General features: G+C 39.0%; 1 protein-coding gene and 1 long non-coding RNA gene across 20 annotated transcripts in view; one reads left to right on the top strand and one right to left on the bottom strand.

Annotated features, from left to right (window-relative positions):
- The window catches only part of R3HDM1 (R3H domain containing 1), an 81,423-nt gene that overhangs the window by 6,097 nt on the left and 61,345 nt on the right, over positions 1-13,981 (bottom strand). For 16 of the 19 annotated variants that reach the window (XM_079311736.1, XM_079311725.1, XM_079311737.1 and 13 more), the window contains 9 exons: positions 13,799-13,919; positions 8,993-9,147; positions 8,306-8,454; positions 6,119-6,222; positions 5,347-5,514; positions 2,607-2,785; positions 2,248-2,398; positions 889-968; positions 15-99 (listed from right to left, as the gene is read on the bottom strand). In XM_079311736.1, the coding sequence (XP_079167862.1) occupies positions 15-99; positions 889-968; positions 2,248-2,398; positions 2,607-2,785; positions 5,347-5,514; positions 6,119-6,222; positions 8,306-8,454; positions 8,993-9,147; positions 13,799-13,919 (1,192 nt within the window). The remainder of the gene's footprint in view (positions 1-14; positions 100-888; positions 969-2,247; positions 2,399-2,606; positions 2,786-5,346; positions 5,515-6,118; positions 6,223-8,305; positions 8,455-8,992; positions 9,148-13,798; positions 13,920-13,981) is intronic. The other 3 variants (XM_079311738.1, XM_079311734.1, XM_079311726.1) reach the window with 2 other exon arrangements.
- LOC306804749 lies at positions 982-3,652 on the top strand. The gene is made up of 2 exons (XR_013774987.1): positions 982-1,163; positions 3,204-3,652. It is a non-coding gene; the product is annotated as an uncharacterized lncRNA (long non-coding RNA).

The raw sequence follows: 13,981 nt of genomic DNA, 5'->3' as shown, positions 1-13,981 counted from the left end.
CAGCAGTTCTATACCTGGTTCTCCTGCACCAAGATCTGCTGAAGCAGCCTTCTTTGCTGGTTTCTTTCCCCTGTTCCCATGTCTGTTTCCAGGCTGACACTGGTAAGATTGACACAAAGGGTGAACTTTAATGACAATCCATCAGTATCTTATCAGCTCAGTGAAAAGCAGTGCAGAGGAATGTCTGGAAAATAACCTGCACTACACCATGAGACAGAGGATTTTCACATTCAATTTTAGTTACTGAGTTTGATAATTCTACAGTCAAGCACATTCAGTCCTTCACTACAGAAGAAAGGGAGGAAACAATGGGGGGGAAAAAATCACCTTAAATCATCTTGGAAGAATATCCACCTGCCCCAGCCATCACATCATCTAGCTGGCATTGGGTAGAACTGAGCAAGGTAGAGGCATGGGATTTGTGTGTCCCAAAAATTAAACGGAAAAACTTTTCCACTTTGCTAACATCAATATTTTGGGTTTGTTTTTCTTATAAGGAACTCTTTGTTTAGAAATTACCACATATATATAATTTTTTTTTTTTTTAGAAATAGTTACTTGAATAAAAGAAAATAGTTTTAGCAAAGAGTCCCCATTAGATTTTTGAATTAGCTAGTGAATTGCTTAAAATAAAAAAATCCATCACCTACACTGTGCCTAAAAGCCAAAGTTCAGATAAATGTTTCTCCCTTTTTTAATACAACGAACAAGAACAATAGGGAGTATTGACAGAGAATAAAACTTATTGCAAAGCAAGCACCTTCCACTCCATTATTCTCCAACTGCAATAACACATTCATAACACATTCCCCTATTCAAGGTGCTTGTAATGATAGTTGTGAATTGGTATTTTTTCATTGTTGCCATGAGATTGTTCTCTTTTAATACCTGTTGGCTTGTTACTTGTCCACGTAATAAAGATGGATTGTATTGCAGGGGTTGGCCAAGCAATGGGTATCTGGCATCTCCTTAAAGAGAAAGGTAATTAGAAGGGTTTTTCTGTTACAGGAGATCTTCCTCCAAATCCCTCTCTCATTGAATATGTTACACAGAAGAGAAAGCAGAACCACTGTGCACAAAGCTGAGTGTCTGGCTGGGCTAACAAACTCAGAGGTGCCCTGACTCCATCAGTGTCAGCCACAGCCTGATCCCAAGGTGAAAAGGTACCAACCTTCTGGTATTTAGGGATTACACTCAGAAGTTTTTGTTCACTGCAGTCTTAGATAAGTCCTTTCTGTTTCAAAATGCGCTGCATAAGTCTAAAGCTCCTCTCAGCAAGCTAATTTAGTAATTTTCATGGTTATAGCCCTGATTAGAGCCAGGCCCTTCTTCAGATTCCTATTTGTTGCAAGGATGCACAAAGACAATGCCCTAGAAGTTTTCAGTAATCACAGCAGATTAAGGGAGCTAAGAGGTGTGCTTCAAACAGGCCACCTGGAATTTTGACAGCATCAGAATACAAAGCAATTACAAAGATTATGCAACAAATAAGACAAAGACAAGAAAATAAGGCTCTTTTTATCAATACAAGAGACATACAGAATTTTCTGTAAGTTTTGCTTTAAAGTAAATCTTTCTGTAAAATGGACATGATAATTTTGAGTTTGGGAATTTTATCAGAATATTTTTGCTCACTGACAAAAGAGGCTTATATCACTGTATTTTAAACAGTATCAACTATCCATCTCAGTGAAAACTCCCTATTTGCTGTTTTTCTGTTGACATGGCAGCACAGGATTGAAATTCTGTTAGGAATTTTTTGTGTCCTTGGGTGGGTACTATCTGAAATACTGAGGTACAGTCCTGGCTAGAGGCTCCATCCCATCATGCTTGTTGCTCTACAGAGGAATGAAGTACACATGCTTAGGCAGTGGTGCAATTCACTGCATTATCAACTAATGATTTATGGTTAAAAATTGAAGCTAAATTCTACCAAACATTTTATTAATATTTTTAATGCTGAAATGGGAAGTTTCACAATATGAGAAAGTCAGTGTGCTAGAGAAACATATTAATGAGGAGATGAAAAGCCTTTGAAGATATGGGGTACAGTATCAGTGCAGAGCAATAAGGTGAAATTTTAAATGATGTTCGAGTGAATACTCAATTGAATTCTGAATTTTGATGATTCTGCTTCAACAGCAATACTACTAAAATGAGCAACTCATCTGAAGATCCTCATATAACTTGTATTTTAAAACAGATAAATAGAAATCTCACACACATTTTAGTTAACTAAAAATATACCTTGTCCAGGGACAAAAGGTCTAGAAAACTGGGACACAATAGAAAGAGGTGTCAGTGTGGGACGGATGTTCTTCATGTTTGACAGCTGGGCTGGTGCTGGTGATTGGGCTGGTGAGGTGACAGGGCTGCCCAGTTGAGGACTATGCTGCAGCTGGAATAAACAACACGTTAGTGTTTCAAAAAGTACTACTTGAACAAGCTGAACAGCACCCACAGCCTTTAAAGATTTAAATGCACTTGAAGTAGCTCTATTAAAGTATAATCAGAGCAAGATTTTTATTCCCAGAAAGAGCTTTTGACAAAGACAGAATGAACGCCCATCTGAAGTCAGGCTGGAGAAGCAGGCCCGCAGCCGGTACCTGTGCAGCGCCGTCTAAAGTGCAGAGTTCGGCCGCCTTGTGCCCGCGGGGCTGATCGCTGTAGTACTTGCCGGGTTTCCTGTGCGGCGGGCTCGGGTTCCGCGGGGCGGCGCTGCCGGGCACGTTCAGCTGCATCATCACCACCCCCCCAGGCCCGGCCCCGGCCGGCGGCACCGCGGCTGCAACGCAAGGAGGGCAGATGACACACCAGCAGGGCTTTGCTAAAGGAGCTGCTGCTTCTAGGAACCGCAGCAGCGTCTTCTGTACAATATTTCACTTACAGAGGGCTTCCCAGAACAAGAGATAGTGCAGCCACTGAAACTCACTGCTGGGAATGTTTTTAAAGAAATTACTCTGTTTATTAGTAATTGATAGTATTCAACATTCACTGCAGTTTCTATCAAAGCGCTGTATTGCAGAACATGATATTAAGCAAAAATACGCTTCGTTTAAAAACAGAAGTTTCCTAGTTAGCTTTATGTGGTGTACAGCAATGCAGACTCAAAATGTTGTTTTCTCTGATAGGATGGCATGTATCAGAAAGACCTGGCATCAACTTCTGGTCTAGGCAAGCTAACCCTCACAAGTTCTCCCTAGGAATGCTTTTCCGGGCAGATACTGCAAACTGATCCCCATATCTCGTCCCACTTGGGTGCTGTGGTACCAGAACTCCAGAGTCAGGGGAGAACACCTGGACATCCAGCACTGTTCCACGAGGTTTCACACCAGAAGCTGTAAGGAGAGGCTGCCCAAGAGACAGACCATCTCCCCCTCTGCCCAAGGTAATTTATACAATACCCTTCCTTTCTTTGTGTAAATGTTTGTTTGCAATTTCCTCTGCTCTACCCACTGTTTACAGCATTTCTGAGAAACTATGATTAAAACACAGTTTAAACATCATTTAATCATCTGTCTTTAAAGCAGGATTCTGCAGTCTTCTAAATTTACTGCCACATCACAGCATCAAGATACAGACTATAAAATATATTCATCTGGTGCTTTTTATAATGGGCTATTGTTTTCACTACCCCTGGTCTACACAAAAAGCAAGACTTCTTAAAAAATCAAACCAAACTATGTAGAATAAGGAACGCGTAACACTAAATCTACATTTGCTTTTGTAAATCGTATTTGTAAATATTTATTACATTGGCAACTGAATTAACAATGTTTTCACATCTACACTTTCTTTTTAATGGCAAGAAGTTTTAGGTAGGTGTTATAGATTGCAATGGAAGTATCAGGTATCTGGCCAGCTTTAGCAGAGGATATAAATTAAGGCATCCCTGCCAGAGCCACATTGTGAATATTTCTGTTTTGTTGCACAGCAGAATAAAATACAACTGTGTTTATGACTGCTACATAATCTCAATAACATACAACACAACAGTTTTCCACTGTAAAGCCATAAACTTATCTAGTCCCTATAAACCTGAGATCTACCAAACACCTATTTGCACACTACATCTAACACACAAAAATATGTTTCATTTTAATATTATATGCACATATTTATATATTTTATAAACTATAATAATTTACATCTTACTGGTTTATATACAAAATTTTACTTTGCAACACTCTACCATACTCTGTTTGACTTATCTCTGTTCTGTGAGAACACTCAACAAAAACATTTTTTTCTTCCAGAAACATCCACACCACTATCTCTAAAAGACTGCCAATATAAAATGCAATTTAAACTGCAAAAGAAAATTTTACATGTTCAGAAAATTATGTTTTTTCTTTTGCATGTAGTTGCCCAGCATTTCAGGAAATGGTAAAAATAAATTGAATTCTTTTCCTAACCAAGTATCCTGACACAATGAAGTGTCATACAGTCCACAAGTCAGTTTGCAGACACTTTAAGACCTGCCAAATCCCATGAGAAAGGAAAAACAAACTAGTGCAAGGCCCACTTTAGACATTCTGAAATGAAAATCTTCCAGAATTAAAGCCAAACAAATCTGAAGCAAATGGAAACCAAACCTGCCCATGAACTGCATAAACATTTATCTTGCCACGTAACTGCATCTTATCTATTTACTAATAAACAGGTTCAAAAAATACCTTAAAGATAAATGTTTGCAAGAAACCACACCTGTAACAGAATCTAGGTCATTGATCTAGGGTTGTTTAATCTAGTGCTTGCTTGCAAAATACTGAGATGGCAGAAGTTGAGATCATCCCTATTTACCAACCAAGCCTCTAATGTATCAAATTCCCTAATAGTAAATAAAGACAGTGCCACTGTGGTCACAGGATTGTTCTGTAATCTCTTGTCATGGCTAGCCCTAGTGCTCTTATTTTCCTGACCAGGCCATCAATTTTATGGTTGGACCTTCAGAGCTTTAAGTGTTTGGATATTAACAGTTATAGATGTTTCATGGATTGACAAGATCAACACTCTTTCAAACACGTTGAGGCTTTTGTTTACACACCTTCTAAAAATTACCCAAGTATTTTGGAGATCCAAACCTTTTGAAAGTGACTTAAATGTTTCTGCTGAGTAACATTTACCTGCTGAGGGCCACAGAAGGCAGCCACTGTTTCTCTTAAATTCCAAGTTATCATTTTAAAAGATACAATAATAGCAATACAGGTGAAGAATTAAAAAAAAAACAAACCAGAGATGGCATTCAAGTTTCATTTGTTCTAGCAGTTAGCCATGAAACCAATCTGAAAATTTACAGCAGGTTCTAGACAGAATGGCTTAGATGAAAATCCCAGTAAAATATACCTTTTTTTGGCTGCATGATGGAAAGACCAGTGGGTGAACTTTTACATGATGAGGGTGGAGACACTATGCTGTAGTGCACAATGGAAGCAGCCTGCTGTGGCTTTGACTTGGATGAAGGTGGCAATAATGTAGGAGGTGATGGCTTCTGACTTGAATGGTTGCTATAAACTATGGAAGTAAAAGCAGTAAATAAGGCTGCCATAAAAACAAAACACCCCACACAGCTTTCAAGTACTTTCAGCTTTCCAGCAGGTCAAAAAGCTACCCCACAATGCTCAGTTTTCAAACTCTTCTCAAGATCTCTTAAGAAAATCACTGCTCCTACTTTGTTAACTGAAATCTAGAATGGTTCTTGAGTAGAAGAGCCAAGTATGCTGCTTCCAAAATGTACCTCACTCCTGTCAAACAAAAACCCAAATCTCAATGTTTTCAGACCCATCTGGCTGTTCAGGAAAGGATGGAAGTGATTCTGCTGCCCATGTATGGTTCCTATGTCTGTTTTGACTCACCAGTAGACATGCAAGGCATTATGATGTATGGTATTAGATTTCAAGAAAGTAACTTGAGATATTTCAAAGATTAAATTTGAAATTTCAAATTAATCTGCCTCAGGGTTAAAAATGGAAAATAAATTCAAAAATGGAACAAAAGAGGTAATAAAATAGAGCGGTTAATTCTAAATCAAACCCTTATAAGCAAATATCCAATGACCCAGCATAATAATAGCTGGACATTTTTTTAAGCTTATCAATAAAAACTCTGTTCTTCCAACCTGCACACTGCTGTCCTTGCAGCTGCTGTGAGTTGCATGGTGATGATGTTCTAGGAAACTGTATCTGCTCTGATCCAGGAGGCTGCAAATATCCTACAGATGAACTGTAATAACAAAAAAAGAACATGACTAACAAGCATTTATGCTTCACTCATTTAATCACGACTTCTGCATTTGCTGTCTACATGTACTGCAAATCACTGAGCTTTTGTTAATTTTAAGTCAGTAATATTCCCACCTACCCCTGAATTCATTCATTCTTCAGAAGACTGAAGCTTCTCACCTCTTCCTCTGCAAAAACACATGCCCCACCTACACTGAGTAACTGCATTAATTCACCTATTTTGATATTCTATTTTTGTGTCCATAGCTCTATATCAGCATAAAGACATGCAGAATAATAATAATAATAAAAAGACAATTTGTTGTCTTGCTCACTTAAGCAGAATTAGGTCTCGGTTAAGCGATCCCCACAGCCCCTGCCATGAGGATTTGGGATGCAGTCCCTCAGCTGGGGGCTGGCCCTGGGCAGCTGGGGCAGCACACCAAAGACACAGCTCTGCTCCAGGGTCCACTGACACAGCCCAGAGAGGAGATGGCTTTTCCAAAGGGGGTGGGAAACGGAACACGACTCCAGGGATAAACAACCAGCCAGCTGTTTGCAAAATGTAGGAAAAGGATAACTTTAAAAGTTGATTTATGCCAGGTAGTTTTTCAGGGTTATCAGGGGAAAACCAGGTAACACACTGTTAGATTCTGTTATACCACTAATGCTCAGCCAGAACATCAGGTTTGGTGGCCCATTATCAGAACAGTGCCTATAGAATCCTGTACTAACAGATAAACATTCCAAGAATAAAACTATTCCTTCAAACTGTGGGGGGAAAAAGTAGGTTTAATCCTCTTGGACCTACTGTTTTTACCTATATTGTCAAAAGTTTATTCCATCCTTTGTTCCATAGGTCGCTTATATAATTTTAAAGATTCTCTTCCATTAAAGCAGACAAAACCAAATGAAAACTAACACAGATGCTCTCACACAGCTTCTGATCTGCCTGCTGATTCTGATTTTCAGCAGTGACCCACAGGTTTGACACTCAGCTCCTGCAAAACAGCATTCTGCTTTCCTTGTTCAAGGGCTGCAGCATAACTATTCTGCTGAAAGCAAGATGCTGTCTTTGGTTGCCAGTTTGCACTGAATTCCTAATAAATGAGAGGGACATTCTAAATTACACAAAAGATCAAGCAACCAAACTTAATTCAAGAGAAGTCTGGAATTATGCTGACCTGTGACTTCACTGAATCTCAAATATAATAACTACAGAAAAGGATTTTAAAAACTTGAGATACAAAGAACAGGAATTCAGATTTAAGTGGATGAAACCATGTGGCGATGGTACAAATACTACTGAAGTCTGCACTCTGAAAAGGATGAACAAGCTTCAAACAGTTGCTGCTTGTTGAAAAGCTCTCAGGTGTTTTTAAATGCTGCACATTTGTAAGTTCAAAAAAAAAACTCGAGAAAGAAAAATTGCTAACAAGCATTAATCCTAGTGAATTCTCCTAGGTACTTACCTATCTGTTCTCAAATAGACTGCTTTGGGGACATAGATGTATATTCAGGGAGGGCTGTACATGCAGACCAATTTGCTGCTACCAAGGTGGGTAAAAAAAAAAAAGACAAAAGCCAAGTTTCTATACTTGTTTCACAGCCAGCTTGGTGCCAGCAGGCCTCATCAACAGTACAAAGTAAGCTAAACCTTTTCCATTCCAAAAAACAAGTCCATCTTTTTCTGGGATTCAAATTATTTTTTCTTGACACATTAATAATGCAGTATCTTTAACAAAACCAGTGAATATGAACAGTCATCTTAAATCCTACTGCAGAAGGGCTGAGCTGCTGAGCATACTGGTGTTTCATGGGTAAGAAACAGAAAATTTAGGAGGTGGAACTGCAGTAAAGTATTGCTGAAAGTGCTATGGAGACAATGTTTTCCAGTCCAACAAGTATGTCACAGTTAAAGCAGTACTGCTTGTTTACCTTAATTGCATAGGACCAAAAATAGAGTGTTTGTAATTCTGCCTTTAAGATAATAGTTTTAATATCTGCAGTACTAAAAGTAGATCCTGTCAATTCTTACAAAGCCACTAAGCCCAGCTGAGGAATCAATTATCAGTTAAACTCACCTTAGGTTGTTCTGTTGACCTGATGGAATGACACTGTAGTAGACTGGCATTCCTGTGGTGGGCAGCCCTTGGCTGGACTGACTGGGAATTATAACAGGCTGCTGATATGTCTGCTGGGGCACTGCTTGGGAACCTTGAGGCACCGAAACCTGCAATGGGCCACACAGTAAGGTTTCCTCCTGCAGACAATGTTTCTGCCTCTTGACTATCACACCCAGATGATACAAAAATTTAAAAATAACCCCAGCAACTGAAAGATCTCCTGCAGTTCTTTAAATCCATAAAAATGGTGATTACAGTAGCTAAAATAACAATGCAGTATTTTAAAAAAATTCTTTAAATCTTCTTCCCCCAAATGGAAATGTTGGCTCCAAGGGACTCCATAAATTAACAATGCATTTTCTTTACAACAGAAAGTGGAAACCTTGGAAATCTTCCAAGCTTTTCTTCCCCACCCTCTGAACTGCAACTGATGCAGCACTTGACTTTTAACAGGACTAGAACTTGTGCACTTGTGATGCTTTCTTCTCACTTCAGTTGTGGGTTTTTATCTTTAACTTCTGTCCCCAAAGTCAACTTGGACACCTGCTTGCAGCTTTCTGCCATTTCTACCATAAAGCAAAGGACTTAAAGAAAACCCAACACTAAAATCCACAGAAGAGTCATTGGAATAAATCCATTACCCACCTGATAAGATGGCACTGAGGGATATGGAACAATCACACCTTGAATTTGATTCCCAATATTGTTGTGTTGGCCACTGACTAGATTTTGATTCTGAGACTGCTGAACTCCAACTAAACCCTGGTAGTTTTGCTGCTGGTTGGGCAAAATCTGGTAACCTGAAATTATACATTTAAATCTTATTTTGAAATAATGAACACATTTTAAGCATAGTTGACTATGTGAAAAAACACGTGTAGCATTTTCCAATGGATTGTTTAATCTGGCAGCTTCACAACAGTTGAACTTATCATGCATATTAAAAGAAGCCAACATTAAAATTAAAAGATTTACTCATTTGGATTCAGCATGAAATATTATCCATACTGTTTGCAATGCTGCTCCCACATGCGTGCACTATTCATTTACACTCTGGCTTACATGCATTAACACCTTGATTTGACAGGTGAAAGATGGAAGCACTTGAACAAAGCATGCTGGACAGGATCAAACCCAGTTAATTGTCTGGTACTGTGAACAAGGCCATTCCAGGTACTTCAGTTTGAAAACTCTACATATGCAAAATTCAGCTTGGACCTCAGGTGCCCCAGGGGTCAGAACATCTTGACTGCAATTCTAAACTAAATCAGACTTCAGGAAAATTTGCATAAGGCATGTGTGCAATTCTCAAAGGGACAATTTCTTCTGAAATCTGTAATGCCAAAACCAACTGGGGACTGAGAAAAATCTTTCAAGTTCAAGCCATGTTGGTGCATAGTGGAAGATGTTTTATATTCAAAGTTATCTTCAGGATACAAAGAAAGATTTTCATATTCACCCCTCTATAGCGTTTCTAAAACAATTTATTATTGCTTAAACTGGTATCCTCTCCTATCTTTCACAAATTGCCTAAGAAACCCCACCCCATCCCGCCCCAAAACACAAACCAAAACACCCCAAGCATGAGTGCCAAACAGGAAATCTGTGCATTTATAAAGTCCAGCCTAAACTCCCCCTTTCCTCTTTTTTTAAAAAGCGTTTAGCAGGTAACTGCTACCATGATCCAAACACATGCAGAACACAAGTTCTTTTTCTCTCATGTTCTATCATACAGGTGTGCTCTACTTACCACGTCAGCAAAACCCCAGCACAGTCAGTGTTTCTGAGACAAAGCCAGTTATCCCTCCAGAATAACAAAACTGGGCTTGTCAAGATGCACTGACAGCAAGAAGAGTCTGTGTTTGAGTTGGACACATTCACAGCCCACTGACCTTGACATTCCCCATGCTCCCTACCTTGGCAACGAACTATAATAGAGCAAATTTAGCTGCAAAAACTCACTTGGGTTTTCTTTAAGCTGTGCTAAAAAAAGGCTTGGCCTATTCTGAAAGTAATTCAGTTAACATAAAAACCTTTATGAGAGCAGCACCCACTGATGTTCATTGATTTCATCCACACAGGGTACAATGAACATTGTGCACTAACAGCCTCAGCAGGCTCTCTATAGAAATTGCAACAATGCACACTAAAAGAAGACTGTTAATATAATCAAATATTGCTTCAGAAAATTAAAGAGAAGAAGGTTCAGTTTGTTAAAAGCAAGACAGCTATTCATTAGAAACACACAACACTATAAATATTTTCAGAGGACTAGACAAAACTTCAGAACAATACATGCTTGAAGTAGGATTAGTACTTAGAATTTTTAATAAGTCTGAACTGTGCACAAAATGCCCTTTATATCTGTTATATACAAAATGCTTTAACATACTTTCTTATAAAATGATCTATGGCCCCTAAAAAGCAGCAGAATGGGAATGTGGTGTGACAGACCCAATCAGTGCACCCACAGTCTGAACCCCTCATGTCCCAGAAATTGCAATGGATCCATGACTAGTTCTGCAGCCTTTTCTGGCACTCAGAGACAGAGACAATCAATTCTGCAAGCAGAGGGAACTGGAACAATACAAATTGGCTGCCACGAAGGCTCCCCAGAGCGTTCCAAAGAATGCTCTATTTTTAGAGCAGTTTCACCTCTGCATAGAGTGGGCTAACAGAAATGCAGTGCTCAGCACAAACCCCACACCTGCCACAGCAGATTGTCCCATTATACAGAAATATCTGAAACTGGAGGTAAAAATAGGAGCAGGTTTCTTAGCATTTACATAATTCCAAAGAAATCACAGTTAATATAAGAAAAGTTAACTCACAGAATATAGAAATACATTTTCTGAATAATGCATTAGGAGTGAGAAACAATGTTTATTGAAGAACAGAAAAGCAAGTATAACCACTCAGTTAATGAGCTGGGAGTTGATGAGCTTAGTTATGACTGCTATAACTACAGCTACTGTTACAGCTGGAGTAGTTTTATCCCTGGCTTGTGAAGCAGAAGCCAGTTGAACTGCAGCTGATGATCCTACAGGAACTGTAGTTCTGACTGGATTTTTAAAAACCTGTAGTTAGGTCTCATGGTAACTGGGCTCACATTAACATGGCAATCAGAAATGCTTCTTTTCTTAAGGAGAGTTTTCTTCTCCCAACATCTTTTGGGCAACAAAAGCATTTTTATTACAAGCAACCCCCTCCAAATATTTCACCTGAAACCCCTTTAATAAAAAGGAAGCCAGGAAGCAGCTGAAAAAGAGACCGGTTCACTGTGAGAAATGTAAACCTCTCAGACAGTGTTACGGCCCCGAATCCAACAGCTCATCAGTAAAGTCAGGCCACTCCTCAACATTAGAGCAGAAGTGGCTCCAGTTGCCATGCTCTCAGAAGCTGTCACCTTTTATCTGAATTTGTGTTTGCAAAGTTATTTCATAGTTAATAACCACTTCCTGAGATGAACAAATCCCATGGCTTTTATGTAATGCAAGATTTGTAACTATCATTTTTGCCCTGGCACTTCGCTGTATGAGCCAAGTGAAGTGGAGCCTTTGGCTCAAAACCACATATTGCTAATAAGCATCAACCACTCCAGGTGTCACTTTATGTCAAATTAATACACATATCAATGGCTTAAAATAAATTACAAGCAAGAAAATTTTCAAATACACCATCTTATGAGGCATTTCCAGAACAGATAACAAGGCATGGAACCATCAGTTTCTAAAATGCTGATTCAAATTTGCCCATAAAGCATTAAATGAGAACCAGCAATGCTGGAGCACAGTTTGGAGATTTTCACTTAAGCACTAATTATGCATTTTCTGGTAAGATCCTTCTTTCTCCCATTAGTGCTGGTAAACACCAAGTAACCAAACACTGAATAAAATTATTGGCTGGACTATCCCCATACTACCTAAACATGATCCCTTGATGTCAGAGTGCAGGTACAGGGCACATTATCAAAGCAGCAGAGCAGCTGTCTGCACAGCCTGCTTATTTTGTTTCTTCCAGGACAGAGAGGGAGTTTATCTGCTGACACTTTTCACCCATAGGCAGTGAAATTCAGTTAAAATATAAAGAGCTAAAAACATACAAGAGAGGAACTTACCTAATAGTAACCAGTCCATCCCTTTGTATCTTATCACCTCATGCTTTCCAATTCAGACCGATTTGTTTGGGTACAAATGTGCACTGAGCTCTCTGAGTTGGGGAGTTTGTGTGCTACACAAACTTAGTAATCCCTCCTAAATCTCAGACTTTTTGTTAATTAGTAGTAGTCTAGGTATTAAAAATTCTGAGGAAGGAAAGCAGGTTGTGTAATACAGTTGGGTAACACATCTCTAACACCAGTGGATAACACAAGTTGCAAAACCAAGTAGTTTGTTTTCCTTTGAAAAAAATCTTTGTGAACTGAACCCTGAATAACTCCATCAAGTGTTGCTACTATTGGAGCACTTCCTAGAAGAAGCACAGAAGAGGATCCATCCCTCTTATATGCTGCTTCACAGGACATTAATAAATCCAGTTAATATTTGTAAAAGCTGATCTTTCATCCTGTTTCTGTAGAGCAACACGTAGCTGGGGGCAAGGGAAGGAATTAAAAAGACCCTCCTGAAGAAAACTCAGGAGGATGTTACATGTTCAACTAAGAGCTGGTAAAAAAGCCTGGTCTTTAAGGATCTTTGCCTCCAAACATCACTAGTTACTTCTGAAAGCTTTGACCATGAGTCAAGATATTAATAAGAATTAAATTTGTTTTAGGAATACAAATCTTATTGAAGAAGTCATAACAATATTTAGAAGTACAGATTGTCAGAATAACAGTAGCTTACAGTTAAAGTCTGCAAGGAAAAAAAGACAACAGAAAGGAAATGGAAATGAAGCTTGCTAACATTCATAGAAGGGCAATTCAGACAGTTGAGAAGTCATTACTAAGACAGGTAACCACATAAGTCTCATTTGTATGTTTCATCCAATATCCTTACACCTTTAATCACAGGACAGAAAGACAGAGTAAAACAGTATCACCAGTATCTTCAGTATCTTCTGCACAGCATTCTTTTCATGCCACATCATCTAACATTAGGTTCTTTAGCTCAGAGCTTTCAGTTAAGGTACATCTCTTGAATGTTACATCATTTCAAGGTACTAATTTATCTTACTTTGCAAGTTAATCAAGTTATGAGTTACCAAATTACAATTTTTTAAAATTATTAACTTTTAAAGTTTAAAAATCCTATAATTAATGTTACAGCACGAGCCACTTAAAGGAATGGCTTGAATCCCAAGTGCCTCAATTTTTTCCACCCTACGTTAGTTACACTTTGTATTCTACATGTGATCCTTTATTTTAAATTTTGCAGCAAAATAAGTTGAAAATGAAAAAGCGGGAGAAACACCAGACAAAGTGTTGTAATGAAAAGCTGAAAGAGTGGAACAAACCTGTCTGCTGGCCAGGCTGGGGCAGGGCCTGGTTCTGCTGCGTGCTGTAATGGACAGAAACAGGGCGGTACTGCTGGCTGGAGTGCGGGTACTGGCTGGGGGTGCAGTAACAGGGGGGCATCTGCAAAGGAACAAGCAGAGGGTCACCTGCATGCAGCTCTAGAGAAGGCAGACATCTAAATC

The sequence above is a fragment of the Erithacus rubecula genome (assembly GCF_903797595.1).
Source record: "Erithacus rubecula genome assembly, chromosome: 8".
Lineage (NCBI taxonomy): Eukaryota > Metazoa > Chordata > Aves > Passeriformes > Muscicapidae > Erithacus > Erithacus rubecula.
Note: the sequence above shows the minus strand (reverse complement) of the source record. Positions and strands in the feature narration are given on the sequence as shown.